The sequence below is a fragment of the Molothrus ater genome, chromosome Z (assembly GCF_012460135.2).
Source record: "Molothrus ater isolate BHLD 08-10-18 breed brown headed cowbird chromosome Z, BPBGC_Mater_1.1, whole genome shotgun sequence".
Lineage (NCBI taxonomy): Eukaryota > Metazoa > Chordata > Aves > Passeriformes > Icteridae > Molothrus > Molothrus ater.
Window position 1 is genome coordinate 69,707,411 of NC_050511.2, and position 15,354 is coordinate 69,722,764.

Below are 15,354 nucleotides of genomic sequence, written 5' to 3' on the forward strand. Positions count from 1 at the left end.
TGACGTGTGCTGTGACGTGTGCTGTGACACACAGCATATGCAGCACGAGGTGTGCTGTGCCCAGGCTGTCACGCGTGGGGTGACACACACATGCAGTGTGATGTGTGGTGGCAGCCGGGCCCCAGCTGTGCAGAGTGAGCTCTTGCACACACACGGGACCCACAACCTGCCACGAGGAAAGCTTCCCACCCTGCTCCTGCACCCGTGGAACCCACCCCGACAAATGAGCCACATGCAGATGAGTTCCCAGAGCCAAGGAGCCCGCTTGATGGAACCAAGGTCATTGCCCATGAGTCCACCAGCTGCCCCCTGCTTGATGAAGCCTTGCTCTGAGGTGCTCTTGGGTGGTCACATCCAACATCAGTTGCGACACCTCTGAGAATAATTTCACTCTTTCCACCACTTTGTCCACCACAGTGAAGCACAAGCGTTGCAAACCACCAAAGGTGGTGTTTGCAACCTAACAAGACCAAGGTGGCCTGGAGCAAAACCCATTCTCAGCAACGTTTCACCACTTCCTAGAGCCACTGCAAGACAAGCATTGAGTGAATCATCATGCGCTGTGGCTGCAGGCTGGAGCTGGGCAGAGAAAAGGTCACAGCAGCTCCATCATGGGAAAATATACATTTACTTTCCCCTACAAATTATCATAATCTACTGGCATGCCAGCTGAAACAATGGCAGGTTAGCATCATTCCCTTATATTCCAAATTGCCAATATAAGGTATCATGTAATATTGTAATTATACCCAGGGTTTTTGTTGTTGTTATTTTCTTTAACCGTGTCATGCACCCAGTAGACTTGCATTCCATTGGGTAATTCCTTAATTAGGCAGATTTTTGAAACAAGTATTATGTACACAACAGACCGGAACGTCTCCTTTGGAGTCTTCCCAGTCTATCAGGTGATTGCATCATTAAGCCACACATGCTACGTAGTAAAAATCCTTATGAAAATTCATGAAAGAAACACACTGAGCTTGGTGCATGCTAATAAACAAGAAACATACACATTTAGTATTTTGACTTTTAATCCCCCTAAACTCCAAACAATTACAAATGAAATAATTTCTTCACTGAATTTTATTTCTTTTTTACAGCTATCTAATAAAACCTTTCTCTTCCCACAGGAGTTGTGGAGGTCCAACCTGAGCATCTTCCCACAAATTACACTTTACACTTTACTAAATCTGCTCGTGACATTTGGACATCACCAAAACACAGTGAAATAACCAAGAAAAAAGTGGCTTCACTTATCTTTTAGGGCTTTTTTTCTTTTCTTCCTTTTTTTTTTCTTTTCTTTTTTCTTTTCTTTTCTTTTTTTTTTTTTTTGAGCCATGATACACATTAAATTACCAGTTAATTAATCAAATTTTAATTTTTGATTGTACAGTCTGGGAAACCAAAACCTTTCCCAGAGGAAGAAATTTAGCTTGCCCGGTCCACAGTACGAGCACTGTGAAGTGATCTCTTTCTACAGAAATAAGACATTTCTACAATGCATTTTAAAGAGATGCAAATAGCATCTACAATTGACTGTGTGAAAACGCTAAAAGAAGAGACAAAATGTACAGTATTATATATTTAAAATAAATGAATGCAATCTTTTAATACTCTTACAAGCAGAAGAGAAAACCCTAAAATATTAATTCAAAAAGTCTTCTCTAGGAAACGGACAAAAACCCCTCAAGTTCACAGAGAAAATGAATGTATGCAAGATAGTGAGGATAACAACAATACAATCCCTGAATGCCTCAAAATCTTCATGGTTTAAAAGGCATCCCAATTTTCTCCAAAGGTGGTGGCATCTCTCTAGCCGTCCATGGCTAATTTTACAGGGAATGCAAAACGTTATTTAAAAACGATGGCGCACTAAACTCTAACTGTTCCTGATGTGGCTCTCAAACTACAAACCTATCTGCCCTTCTATTTTAATTTTAAAGTAAGTTAGCAAACACTTCGTTCCTAATCCCTGGGGACTATCTGTATGGTGACACAAACGCACAAATTTATGACAGTAACATAAATGCTCCTCCGAAGTAATGTGCAACATTAAGTGAAATCGTTTCCTGGAAAGATATTATAGGTATCTATATTTTATTTGCCATCTTAAACATATCTGGGTCTTTATGACCTTATTTTTAAAATGTATTTCCTTTTTACATTTCCTGGTGCAAATGGACTGCATAAATAAGCAATGTGCTATGAGGCTTCAGACTAGCCGATAAACCCTTTCAATTTTCATGCCAGCTTCTTCTTTTGTAATTCAAATCTGGCTGAAAACTGGCAGCTCTGAAAACTGAAACAAGCACTGCCACAAATACCTTGTAATGCTATCGACCTTGTCTGCCCATGCAGTGAGAAAGGGGGATGCATATGTGTCTGCAGTCATCCAGATAACACAACTCATTTTTTTGGGGGGATAACAGAAGCTGGACCCGAACCGCGCACCCAAAGCAGTCATTACCAGGCAGGCTGGAGAATAAGTCTCTTCAAAATACACAGCGCATTTAAAAACCATATACAGGGCTCAGCCACTGCTTTCATTACCAATTTTAATTTAGCTCCTTCAGTTTGCTAGCCAGATAAACTCTTTAGTGCTGTTTTTTAATCTATTTGCCACATTTTATGTTTAAGATTATAGTAATATGGGACAGGAGAAGGAATCACTTTTGGAGGAAATAAAGAAATAGATCCGCTTATCGGCGCCCATCAGAAAGTTCATTAATCAGCCGGGCTTTGTGCCCCCTAAATTGAAAGGTTAAATAATCCTCTCAGGAATATTTCTCGGCACCGCCGCCAATTGTCCGGAGAGAAGCTGCCATTCACCGTGCTCCAGATCGGTGACAGGGTATTTTACCACCGTTTGGGCCCCAAACAATGACGGACAAATGGCCTGGCTCACAAAGAAACCTTTTAGTACACGGATGGAGAAAGGACCACAAGCTTTGAAGTGGGGTGGGGGAGGTGGGGAGAGACTGTGCGGAGAGGGAGGAGGAGGAGGAGAAGAAGGAAAAGGAGGTGGAGGAGGAAGAGGAGGAGAAGGAGGAGGAGGAGGAGGAGGAGGGGGAGATTCATGCACTGGGACATGTATATTTTATTTGAATGTTTGTTAGGGGATTGGCCAAATGTTTATATACATCGCTATATATCTATATTTCTGCCAGGGCGCGGCACCGGCGGCCCCCACGCTAAGCATATGCATAGTTACACATACATTTATACATTAATCTGAAAACAAACATTTGCAAAGCCTGTAAAATCAGAAGATGAACAGAACTAAAGCACAGTTATATTTATTAGCTAATACACGGGGGAGTGTGACAAACCCGAAGGTTTTAATTTTTACTGTCATTCTGGATGAGTTACAGCTTCCTTTCTCTCACTTTAATCTTTATGTCATCTACTGATGGTCCCTCACCACTGCACCCAAAAGGAGGAAGTATCACATCTGAAAAAGTTTCTTAGGGGAGCACTCTTAATAGGTATTTATTGATAAACAGACTCTTAATAATTTTTTAAGTGGTTTCTAATCACAGTTAAAATGAAAGTAAACATGGGAAAAACTTCTAGTTCTGCTGAGGAATATGAGATGCGATGTGAGCAGTGCATCAGTTTGCTAGAAGTGAGTTTTGGGGTACGTTTTAAATAGATAAGAATTGAACCTTTTCCCTTTAAACTCCCCAGCAGCTGGGCTTCAGCATGCAGCATCCTTCACTAACAGACAATTTCACAGAAGCACTTTCCTTACATTACCAACATGCCAATTGCACGTGGTAATGTTTATCCATTTTCTCATAATTTTTTCATGTGCTCTCCATTAAAGAGCATCATATATATTCAGGAATAGCAGTTATTCGCACCTAGATTCATGACAAGTGACATTCATCCCAAATATGTCCTTGTGGAAATGTGTGACAGCTTGTACACAACCACTGATGAACAAAAGCTTCTCCGTCTCCTTTTTGCACATCTGTTTTTTAAAAATTGTTTTCAATTCCATGCAGTTTTTACTTTAATGTGACTTGGGACTTCCTGAATAGTATACAGTGTCTAAAAATGGATCAGAGCATATCAGATTTCTGCTCTCTCGCACCACATAAGTATGCTGTTGACCCAAACAGTTTCCTCCAGACCAACTTTTGAGTATCTCAGTGCTATCGTTTTTCCTCTCTCTCCTTCCTGAGGCCACCATCAGAAAATCAGAATGAATTTAACCAGCTCTCATCTGGCATCAAAACAGACAGAAACTGGGTATCTCATTGAAATCCAGGGCAATTAATTTTAAAGGAGGAGATTTCTCAGGGTTATTCCACAGTCCACAGAAACCCTCCAGTGTCTGTACTCCTGCGCAGGTGCTCATCACTCCATTTTTTAAGTGCCAAAAGAGCTTATAAAAATTCATTAGAAACAGAATTAACTGCGTAGTCAAGAAACAACACACAAATAATTTCTATTGGCTACAAGGTGAGCAGAGACTACAGGTGGAAAACCTGCAAGTTTGAGGGGAGCAAAAAGAAAAAAAGGAAAAGAAAAATACAAGCCACTTTTGGACACAGGTGTAAGAAAAACCAAAGCTGGCAGTGACTGTCCTTCCCTTGCGAGTTCCTCAGCTGCTCTGGTGTAAAAACAACGCTTCTTGCTCACCAGCTGCCCACCCCACACCGGGCAGCATTGCCACCACGCTGCAGCGTGGAGACAGCAAGGAGCAGGGAAAGGGGCCCTGTCAGCCAGACACAGACTGGAGTGCCCATTGCTCCATGGGGGCTGTAGCCCATTGCAGAGCTGCTCTCACGGCTGTTGGGGTATGTTTGTCAAACGGTAATTCAACCCAAATTCAACATTAAAAAGTGAGTCGAAACCAAAGGGCCGGCTTCACTCCCCTGCAGCCAAAAATTCCGCGGGATGCCTCCTTCTGTGGCCCTGGGTGGGTGGCACAGCGTGTGCACACGCAGTGCAGCTCACACACACTTCTGAGGCTGCTCTGCCAGCACCTGCTCGTGGCTCCGTGCTCCTCACCACTCTGTGCGGGCCCTGCCTCCTTTAATTCCCTTTATACTGGGTTCTTCAAGACTTGAAATCAAAATCAGGATAATTCTGTCACGGGGATAGAAACTTTTCTATACACATGACAGGACCTAACAAGATGTATTAATATCATTGACATGATAGACCCTCTTGGAATTAAATCAGTGAATATTTTTAGGGAACCCTAATCCGTAGATTATTAACATGATCGAGCATAACTTGAGGAAGTTACTGTCTTACCAGCACGAGCTCCAGGCTGCTGCGACACACGAATCACCAGCAAGATGAACCACGCAGTGCAAAGAGATTTACTGTCTTTTTATACTTTTTCCACTTTGCAATATGAAAATGCACAAAAATCCATTTTATGGCATTTATGCGTATTATGTGCAACTGTGGTGTTTTTCACATTTTAAAATGTCTGTTAAATTTGCAGATGATTTTTGGCTTCCCACAGAATTTTGACACTGGTTCAAAGATCTAACAAAACTTAAAAAAGACACCTTCTTATCAAGTTTGGAGAAATTTTGGAGAAATTCTCAGGATGTAGGAACTTTAATATGAATATTCATGCATAGCACTGATTGCAGAAAGAGGGCACAGAATTTTTTTTATCTCAAATATTTTTAAAATGCATTGGAAACCTCATTTTAGCTTGAAAATTCTATCTTCCTTATTTAGATGGTTAATACTTGAAATCATGATAAGAATGTAAATGCTTGTGTAAGTTCGACTTTTCAGATGAAAGGAAAGAGAGGTGAAATTTTTAAACAGAATTTGTAAGCATTAAAGAAAATAATAATCTTAATTCTTTCCCTGAAGAGAATTGCGGTTGAGTATATGAAGGGGAAATATTTCAGCGGCAAACCTTCCTTGATTATTCTCTTTGATTAATTACCCACTCACCCAACAGCTTTGGTGCATCACAAAAACAACCCAAACCTCTCTGGTTTTGGGTGTGCAGGGCTGGAGGGACACATGCCACCAAATATCGTGGACTGCACAAAGAGCAGTGCACTCGTCCCGCCACTCGGCCGAGGCACGCGGGAGTGAGCTAACCAGAGATTTAAAATAGTAAAATACATTTATTTCCATCCTCTGCTCTTGTCCATTTCCCTTTCACAGTGAAAGACACTGCTTTTGCAGCAAACAGGGCCCTTGACACCACCTCAACACCATGCCGGAGCCAGGGTGCTCTGAGCGGTGCCGCTCTCCAAGACAAGCACCACAACAACGCCAGTTTTGGAACCCCAAAATCACAGAAATGGTCAGCCAGCCCAGCTCTCCATTCCACTCTCTCCCTATTTCCAGACTGCTTCCAGAAATATACAGAAATACAATTTTTGGTCCAGATGTAATCTCTCTTTAACCCTCAATCTTAAAGCACCTTTTATTTTGTTTTCTGGGGAGCTGGTGCAGAAGAGCACGAGACAGATAAAAGTCAGAGAAGGAGGACACTTCCTGCCATGGTTGCTACATGATGAAGGTGAGTGGCAGGTGGTACCCGTGCTGCTGGAAGGTTCTGAATCCCACCCAAAATGTCCTTGCAGAAAATTTATACAAGGTTACTAAAGCTACTTCTTTTCCCCATTATAATCTAAATACACCTTTCAAATAAAAATTGGGAAAGAACTTTTAGCTAGCATTTGTACTAAAAAGCTATAGCATATGCTTTGAATTCATAAACCTAACAGTTATTCAGGACCTGAAACTGTCTTTGTTTTCTGAAAAAAAAAAAAAAAAGCTATCAGACAGAATATGTTTTGTGAAATATGATTTATGATTGCTTTGCAATAGAGAAATATTTGGGGTTTGGGTTTCTGATAGCCTCAAAAATATCTGAAACTTGAAAGAGAGTGGGAACACAGCAAATTACAATTAGTGGGGGAAAATAAGCTGTAAAATTGCTTTGCCCACACACCAACCTCCTCTGACCTGCTGGCTTTCTCCAGGAGAGCTGTGCAGGGCTGGCAGCACGTCAGCAGCACCCCTGACACTGAAAACCACTTGCAAGACGGATCAGGTTTGGACAAGAGAGAGTTTAAAACACAGAGAGTTTAAAACCAAAATATCTGCCTGTTGCTGGCCAAGGTCTGCCCCCGCTCCTCCTCTGGCTATCAGGGCAAGCAGCCTCTCAAAAGGCAGGAATCCTTCAAGAACCCAAGCAGGTATGTGGACACCATCATGCTCCAGGTGCTCCTGTGCCCCGAAACCCACAAGAGCCAGAGTCATCTTTACCCTAAATCCACAACCCCAGGAATTTTGAGCTGCCTTCTCTGTAAAATATCCTGCTGAACGGATACTGAAGCAATGGCATGAGGGCCCACTCCGAGATTCCAAAATATGAGAATACATTGCCTATTTCACAAACAGGCCTTTTTTTTTAATTCCTGCTAGAAATAGCCTTGATACACCTGGAGAGAAACTGGCCAGGTGCTGAAGCATTCCAGAGGAGTGCTGACCCCACGGCCTGTGGCTTTGTGTCATGGCCAGTGGAGCCAGCCCTGGGGCCGTGTCACAGCCACAGCTGCAACAAAAACAGGCATTAACCTCCTCCCAAAATGCTCCTAAAGCCATCCCTTCCCTCACCGCTCAACACCTAAAAAAATCTCTGGAAACCAAATGTCCTCTCTCTCTCTCTCAAGCCTAAATATTTTTTGCCAGGGTTGTATTATTTTTTATTTTTCCTTTCTGGAAGTCACAGCGTAACAGAGAGAAATTGACTTCCAGGGATATGTCTTACATTTTCAGAAAAAAAGTAGCAGGCCACGAGGAATTTTAATCATGCACACAAAGAAACCTGAGCGCAACATTTAAACACAAAAGACGCATGTCCCTTCGTGTCCTTCATACACCGGGCGAAATCAGCCAGTTCCTGGTTCACCTTCCTTTATGTAAGCGGATTAAAAGTAAGATTAACAAACTGTCAAAAAGTGTGTTAAATGGTAGCTTCTGCTAATTAAAAATTCTGATGGTTCTAAAGCTCTGTTGGTGGCCATCTTGCTCTGTGAGATTTCACACAGACGAGGCTGGTGAAGGCAGGGCACAGGGGACAGAGCCAGCGTGGCTGGCTGGAGCGGCACCAGGGCATGAAGGGGTTTTTAAAAATGAGACATCCCTACAGAAAGAAAATGCTCTGTCCCACTGAAATTTATGTTTTAACACACATATCAACCGCGAGAAACACCTCAGGAAAATAAAAAACTTGCTCTATCCATTTTAGGGACAGAATTTCCTTACTCAGTTGTTATTTACTGAAGAGGATTCTAACACTTGCACAGTTCACTCCTTTTTGACTGTGGTGTCCTCATCCTGGTTCCGGGCCGCACTGGCCGCATCCCTTCCTGCATGGCACAAACCACTCTGACAATAAGATGTGATGAGATTGGAGCCGGCCTGTTTCCATCTGACAAAACATGAAACACGCCGAGGACCGTGCCCACGGCTGGCTGCCGCACCGGCGCTGCCATGCACACTCTGGGGCCTCGCAGCACAAGTGCACCTCACACCCAGGGCAAAACACGGTCTCTGGACCCTGAAAATTTATAATTTTCCTCTTTTTCTCCACTGATGTCATCTGCTGGGTGGGTGCTACCACTGGCAGCAGCTTCAGCAGGCCGCTCAGGCCACAGAGGCCGCGCAGGCCATGGGACGGAGCTGAGGCCGCAGCCACTGGTCAGTGTGGGCATCCCAGGCTGCTGGTCAGCCCAGGCCCCTGGTCAGCACGGGCAGCCCCCCGGACGGCCAGCGCAGAGCCCCGGGCTGCCCACAGCAGCAGCAGCAGCGGGGACAAGGGCTGCCCTTGCAGAATGTGACCCCCGGCGCTGCCCCTCCGCAGCCTGGGCCCACTGACGACAGCAGCAGCCACAGGCCGCACCACCGCAAGATGCACGGGCAGCAGGTCAAACTTGAGGGGAAATATTGTATTTTTTAAGGAATAAACTGCAAAACTGAAACAAACAAAAGACGATCATTGGGTGCCCTCCCACAAGTTTTTCCACCGATATTTTAGTGTGATTTAGGGTTTGTCTTTTTTGTTTGTTAGAGGGCTATAACCTGGCCTCCACTTAAAATGCATAATAAATATCACTACATTTATAGCTCAAATCTGAAGTGACAGGAAAAAGGGAACGAGAAAGAGCCCAGTGCTCTGAGGCTGAAATAACACGGCAGTGTGCGCCCCTGTACCCGTAGGGTGCAGAGGGGATGATGCGATGGCATGTCTTGTGGGTCATGGGCCATGCTTCTCAGGGTCTGTGGAGCACCTGGCATTTAGGAAGTCACAGTTGTAAGCAAAGCTTCCTCATAACCCAGAACAAAGAGCTCAACAAGGGCTCCAAATGCCTTTTGCCCCAAAAAAATCACATGTTTCATCACTGACACTCCAGCAAGCTCTGATCAAAAATGTTTATCCTGACTTTGTCAAAGAAGTATTTGTCCTGTTTTTTGATAGACAATAACCCCTTTGATAAACCTTAGTGGGTATGAACCAATTCACAAACTACACTAATAAAACTTGAAAAATATTTTGACAAATATAATTGCCCTTCTCTGACACAGGAGAAATACAGAGTGTAGTTGTGAAGAAAATGATCTGTAAAAGTTTTAAATCACTGTCTTAAAGAGGTTATTAAATAGTATTTTAAACCACAGTGGGAGTTGGATTTTTCTGCTGGCTTTGATTGGCTTTTTTTTCAGAATAACTTTAGTTAAAAGAGTTGAAAGAGTAAGTTCAAAAAAAGTACTTTCAGCCACATATAAAGCTTTGATTATCACACAGCCCTTAGATTTAAGCTTCACTGCATGCCTTATGATAATCTTTTTTTCCATCAAAAGGCAAATTAAAATATTCCACTTACAATTATTTTTGCCACTTCTTCATAAGATTCCTTGTGCTGGCAGTCTGTTTTGGCTGGAATAAGATGTTTCTGCCCATACAACAAATTATTTGCAATGTGCTCAAATTTGTCACCATGGCCAACGTCAACAAACCCCACCACCATGCCCAAGAGCAGAGAGGGTTTGTTATTGAGTCATTGTTCCGGCGGCCCCGCACGCCGTGCAGGGGCTCCGAGGAGTCAATAGATGGCAGTCCATCTCCTAGGAAAGTGACCCAAAATGAATATAATAACCAACAGCCTCATGAGGGACAGACGCGGAAGGCTGGGTGGTTCCTCACCAGCGTTCACAGAAATTAACCAAGTATACTTTAGAGAAGGCAAAAGACTCAGACAAACTGTGACAGCCTCCTGCGAATGGTGCCGAAATCCGGTGTATTATCACCAAACTGAGCGCCCCAGTTCCTCTGCACATACGTGGACCTGCACATGTGGAACACTTGCCATCAAGTTACCAAATCCAGTTTAACTCCAGTGCTTGTGCCCCTGGTTGAAGGGCATGAAAAGCTCTTCTGTGGCCCCCAACAGCTGGGCAGCATCTGTGGGCCATGACAGCCACAACACCACTTTTCTGTTAAACCTGTGGTATTTTTCCTAATGCTGCTCTCCTCTTTGTACCAAAATATTTAATTTTCCTACGACAGGAAAATCGTACGATAATTTCTATGATGAAATACTACAGCGCTGATATGACAGTAAAAAACCTTGGCTTTTTGTTACAATCCTACAGCTATATATATATATATATATAATACATTTAAACATTATATATAATTCTAATTCTAATTTAAAAGTTTTGTTTCTTGCCAGAACATTATTTACTTCTGCTCTGCTTCAGGTGCAAAAGAGAAAATTTAAATGGAATAATAAAACCTAAATTGTAAACAATTCAGATAATGCAGTTTCTTTTAATTTACTTATTGCAAATATCAGCCATACAAATTTTTAAATTCCTGGCTTATCCAAATGCTAATGTAACTTTGAGCCGAAGGTACTCTTCCCATACAAGAAATGAAGGGGTGCAAAACATTTCCCACATGACAGAAATGTGTATTATTTTCAGATAAACTGCAATTCACTGCAAAGTAAAAATCTTACTGGAAGTAAAAATTTATTGGAAGGTAGGGCCTGACCAATTAATCTGTGAGTGTGCCTATTTGACCACATTTCAAAATGTCCCTAAAAAGCACCATAAATTTCCAAAGGGGTACTTTTAATAATATGGCCATATTTGAAACCACTACATTTTCTAACAAGAACTTGTTTTGACACCGTTTCTCACCTTTACTTTACATTAAGTGTAGACCCTGAATGCTTTCTAAAAAATCCACAGAAATAATTTCCTGCCTCAAGATACCTCAAATTTTGCCCTGGCATGGCACTTGGTCAAGTTTAAGCTGACCCCTGCTTTTTTTTTACAGACAAAAATATTTTATAATTGTTGATGGCAACACACTTTTTGAGGAATTTTCAATTCAGGCAGGTAGGATTAAAATTAAATTACATCTTTTATCTTAGTAAGAAACAGAACCCAGGATGTTACTGCACCAAATATTTCTATCTGATTATTAAGTTCCAAGTGTTATAAACATTTCAGAAATTGTTTTTACAAGCACCCTTAGGGATTATAATGAAAGACAGCATTTACCTTTTTCTTTCATCCATTTTAAAACCAAACCAAAGCAAGACAGACAAAAATACTCAGTGAATGCACCTTTTTTTGGATTATAATGTTTAAAAAAAAACCAAACCAAAACAAAACCAACCAAACCAACAAAAAGTCTTTACCAAATCTGTTTAAAAGTAAATTCTCAGGAAGGGTGGAGGATTTCCAGGGCAGATCTTTGTGTTAGAATCATTATGCACAAAACACAAATGAGAGGTTTAAAGTGCAGATTTCTTCTATTCATTGAATTTTGAAGAAAAAAGCAGAAAAAAGAGCATTCCAGTGCCATGAAGAGGTGGAGGCACAAATTATAAAGCACATACCATCTACTTCAGAGAAAAAACTAAAGATCCAAAAAGAAAAGTGGTGGAGAAACTTTTCTACTTTGTTGAGAGCAGAGAACAGGAGTTAATTATCTGTAACAGCGAAATTCGTGTGAGGCCAATCTGGGGAGCAATGAAAAGTTCAGAGGAACAACAAATCCCTCATTTTTTAAAGGTGTTTTTATGTCTGACAATTTTGGAAATTAATATGTTTAAGAACTGTGACACCAATGCAAGAATTTGTTTTTACTGGTTAAATACTGTCCGAGGTTTCAATGTTAAACAAATTTGTATGCATTTTGTTGTATTTTTATGTCCATTTTACATACGAGGAAAAATCCTAAGTAATAAACTGGTACAGTTTCACAAAGTTTTATTTTCTTATTTCAGGGATTAGCGATCAACTAAGGCAGGCCAAACAAGCAGTCACCGCTATATCCTGACTAATTATAAATTATCTGCAAAAGTTTAAGAGGTGTTTTTCCTCAAATTCATGTCTCCACTCTAACTGAGATTTATTTCACTCATCTAAGAAGAAAGCTTTGTCACACAGAGTGACTAATTACCAGCATCTGGGATATCTGAGATGGGATTACTGCTTCTGCTGTGCACCCCAACTTAAAATTTAACGCTCTTTCCATGTGTAAATGTGGTCACTGAGAGAAGAGAGGCAAAGCACTAATTTAATTATCACAGTATTAAAATGAAAACAGAAGTTTTAAAGATGCTTAAAAAATAGTGACAGTGTTTCATTGCCTTCTTCAGTTCAAAAACTCTTGAGATGTTTATTATCTTCTCAGAGAAGATGCTTATCTATATTTTATGGTCAGCAGTTCACAGAGGAGTAAATAGGTTGGGTGTAGAAGAAAATAAAAAAGGTGTTTCTACTTACTGTTAGGTGATACTGCCTCCATATTTCTGGGCAAGCCTGGAAAATAAAAATATTGATCAGCTAGGAGCATGAAACAAGGTGCTTTACAGCCTGTTGGTTTTGGCATAACACAGTATCCACTGGTGTCGGTCACAGGAAAATAAGAAGCTTAACTGAAAGGGTCTGCATTTCAGCTTCAAAAACCCGGCTAGACAGTTTAATTGAATTTTACACTGGTTTAACACACTCCCTGCCATTGTCAGAAAGCCAGTAACAGTTTTCTCTCTGCCCTTTTTCTCCGAGGGGCAGAAGTTTGGGAGAGCAGTGTGTTCGTGACTGTAGGAAGCATTAATGCTGCAAAACAAACAGGGGCAGATTTAAATTCTACATTTTCTGACATTTTAAATTTACATAACGCTCTAGAAATTAAATCACAAGGTGCCTTCCTTTCATGTACAAACAGAAATATTTTATCTTTTTTGTATGTATCTCTTTCCTAATCAAAATATAATTGTTACATGTAATAATCCTCAGCAGCCTCATGTCAGGTGAGTTGTAAACAAGAACCATAACAGATTGCTTTAATGTTGCTATTTTTACAATCACTTTCTTGCTTTTTTTTTTACTTTTAATTTTTTAAAATTGTCAGACTTTCATACCAAGTCCTAAGTGCAGCCGTTGAAAAAAAAAATTTTCCAAGCAGGTTTTTGAGTCACAGAAGTGACACAATTGACCTGAGGGACACATGAGAGATGGTAAAAAGGAAAACATGGATCTTTAAAACAAAATCAGAACGTGTTGGTGGTCACTAAAGCTCAGATCCCTCTCTTAGAGGTTCTTAATGCTTTTACAAAATGTACGATATTTCTGATGGCCCCTGAGGCACAGACAGACACGGAAATTGTGTCACTTTTTGTCATTTTGGTACACAGCTACTGCAGCAGAGGGCTTTCACTTCTCTTTAGAAATTTACCTTCTTATAAGAACAACCCTGTACTCATTTGAACAATTAGCAACTTGGTTTGCCAACCTTCATTTTAAGAAAAGGAAAAGAAATGTAGTATTCCACGGCTTCTCCATAATATGCTGCAGCTGCAATTTCGAACATTGAAACCTCATGACTACTTGCAAATGAGTACTATTAACACTTCTTTAGATTTTGAATAAATTTTTCACTCGTGCCCAAATTCTTGCCTTCTTTTATTTTGATGGAGCGTGTTAATTAAAAAAAAAAACAACACACCACAACCAGTATCTCTCAAAATAAAATCCAAGTTTTTGCGAGTCACCCTGTGGCACATACAGTGTGTTTTTCCCAGATGTGATGGAAATGATATTATTTATTATTCATTCCACCAGTAACATAATTGTCTGCAGAAAAATCTACAATCTGTTCTGTGTAATGGTTCAACATTTCTCCTCTTACTCAAATGCTGTGTGTAAACATTTGAGTTTTATATTAATATTTCTATAAAGGAAATGTGTGAAGGACATCACATTCTTCACCGCGGATCTGACAGTCTGAACACACTCAAGCTGTCTTTGAGCACAAACAAAAGGATTTTCCTCCTTCCCTAACTTAGCCAGGGTTCAGAGAGCAACACATAAACACTCCGTAGCCTGTAAAAACACTGTACCAGAGCTCTTAGCATCTCCCTGAGAGCTGAGGAGGTTTCAGCTGTGCAGGACAGCTGTGCTGGTCCAGCTCAGGGGTAGCAGGCAGTTATTTATACATTAGTTCTGGATACTTTTCGATTACCACAGTGTGCCTGGGCTAATATGGTTGAACAATTGCAATCAGTGAGTTGTCCTATCCTGGCAAAATGCCACTCTGTGCTATGACCTTTACTCACACGACTGCTATTTAATAATCATCATCATCATCATCATCATCATCAAAATTACTTATTTTTGAATAATTGTTTGGTTGGGTATTTCTTCTGCTCTGGACACAAAGACGTCACTTTGAGCAAAAATCTGTATCTGTGAGTAAGAAGCACAGCTGGCAGAGCTCTTGTCAAAACCCTGGGAGAGGCACAGCCCCAGCCCCTGTGTGGTGCTGTCCAGAGGTGGGTTTTATCTTCAGGGACCTTCTAAGGCTGAGGGAAAACCAGAAGAAGGAGAGGATGAAGGTAGTGAGGGAAGGCTAAGCATATTCCTTCATTCAGGTGGTGGCTTGGGGAAATACTGCTCAAGTGGGGTACAACAGCTGAGGAGGGGTCACTGTTAAACAGCAGCTCTTTTGAGATGATGCTTTTAACCAGGAACCTCGTTACTTTGCATCAGCTCAGGGCTGTTGTCTGCATCTTATCTCATGGAATGACAAATAGTATGATTAACAATTACTACCAAATACTGGCTCCTCAAATGAGGCAGAGAGGTTTGCTATGGCAGACAGCATAGCCAGGCAGAACCACTGCCAAACCCACCATTTTCCTTATTTGTTTAAAATAACTTAACCATGAATGGCCCTTCTTTAGAGAAAAGCCCCTGTGGTACCCAGCTACGGTGGCAGCGTGATGAACTACATTAAAATAAAATTGCATTTATTTCCTGCCCCAGTGGTCT

General features: G+C 41.2%; 1 protein-coding gene across 2 annotated transcripts in view; it reads right to left on the bottom strand.

Annotated features, from left to right (window-relative positions):
* Positions 1 to 15,354, bottom strand: part of ZCCHC7 (zinc finger CCHC-type containing 7) — a 98,233-nt gene that overhangs the window by 9,309 nt on the left and 73,570 nt on the right. For both annotated transcript variants that reach the window (XM_036403864.2, XM_036403865.1), the window contains one exon: positions 12,808 to 12,843. In XM_036403864.2, the coding sequence (XP_036259757.1) occupies positions 12,808 to 12,843 (36 nt within the window). The remainder of the gene's footprint in view (positions 1 to 12,807; positions 12,844 to 15,354) is intronic.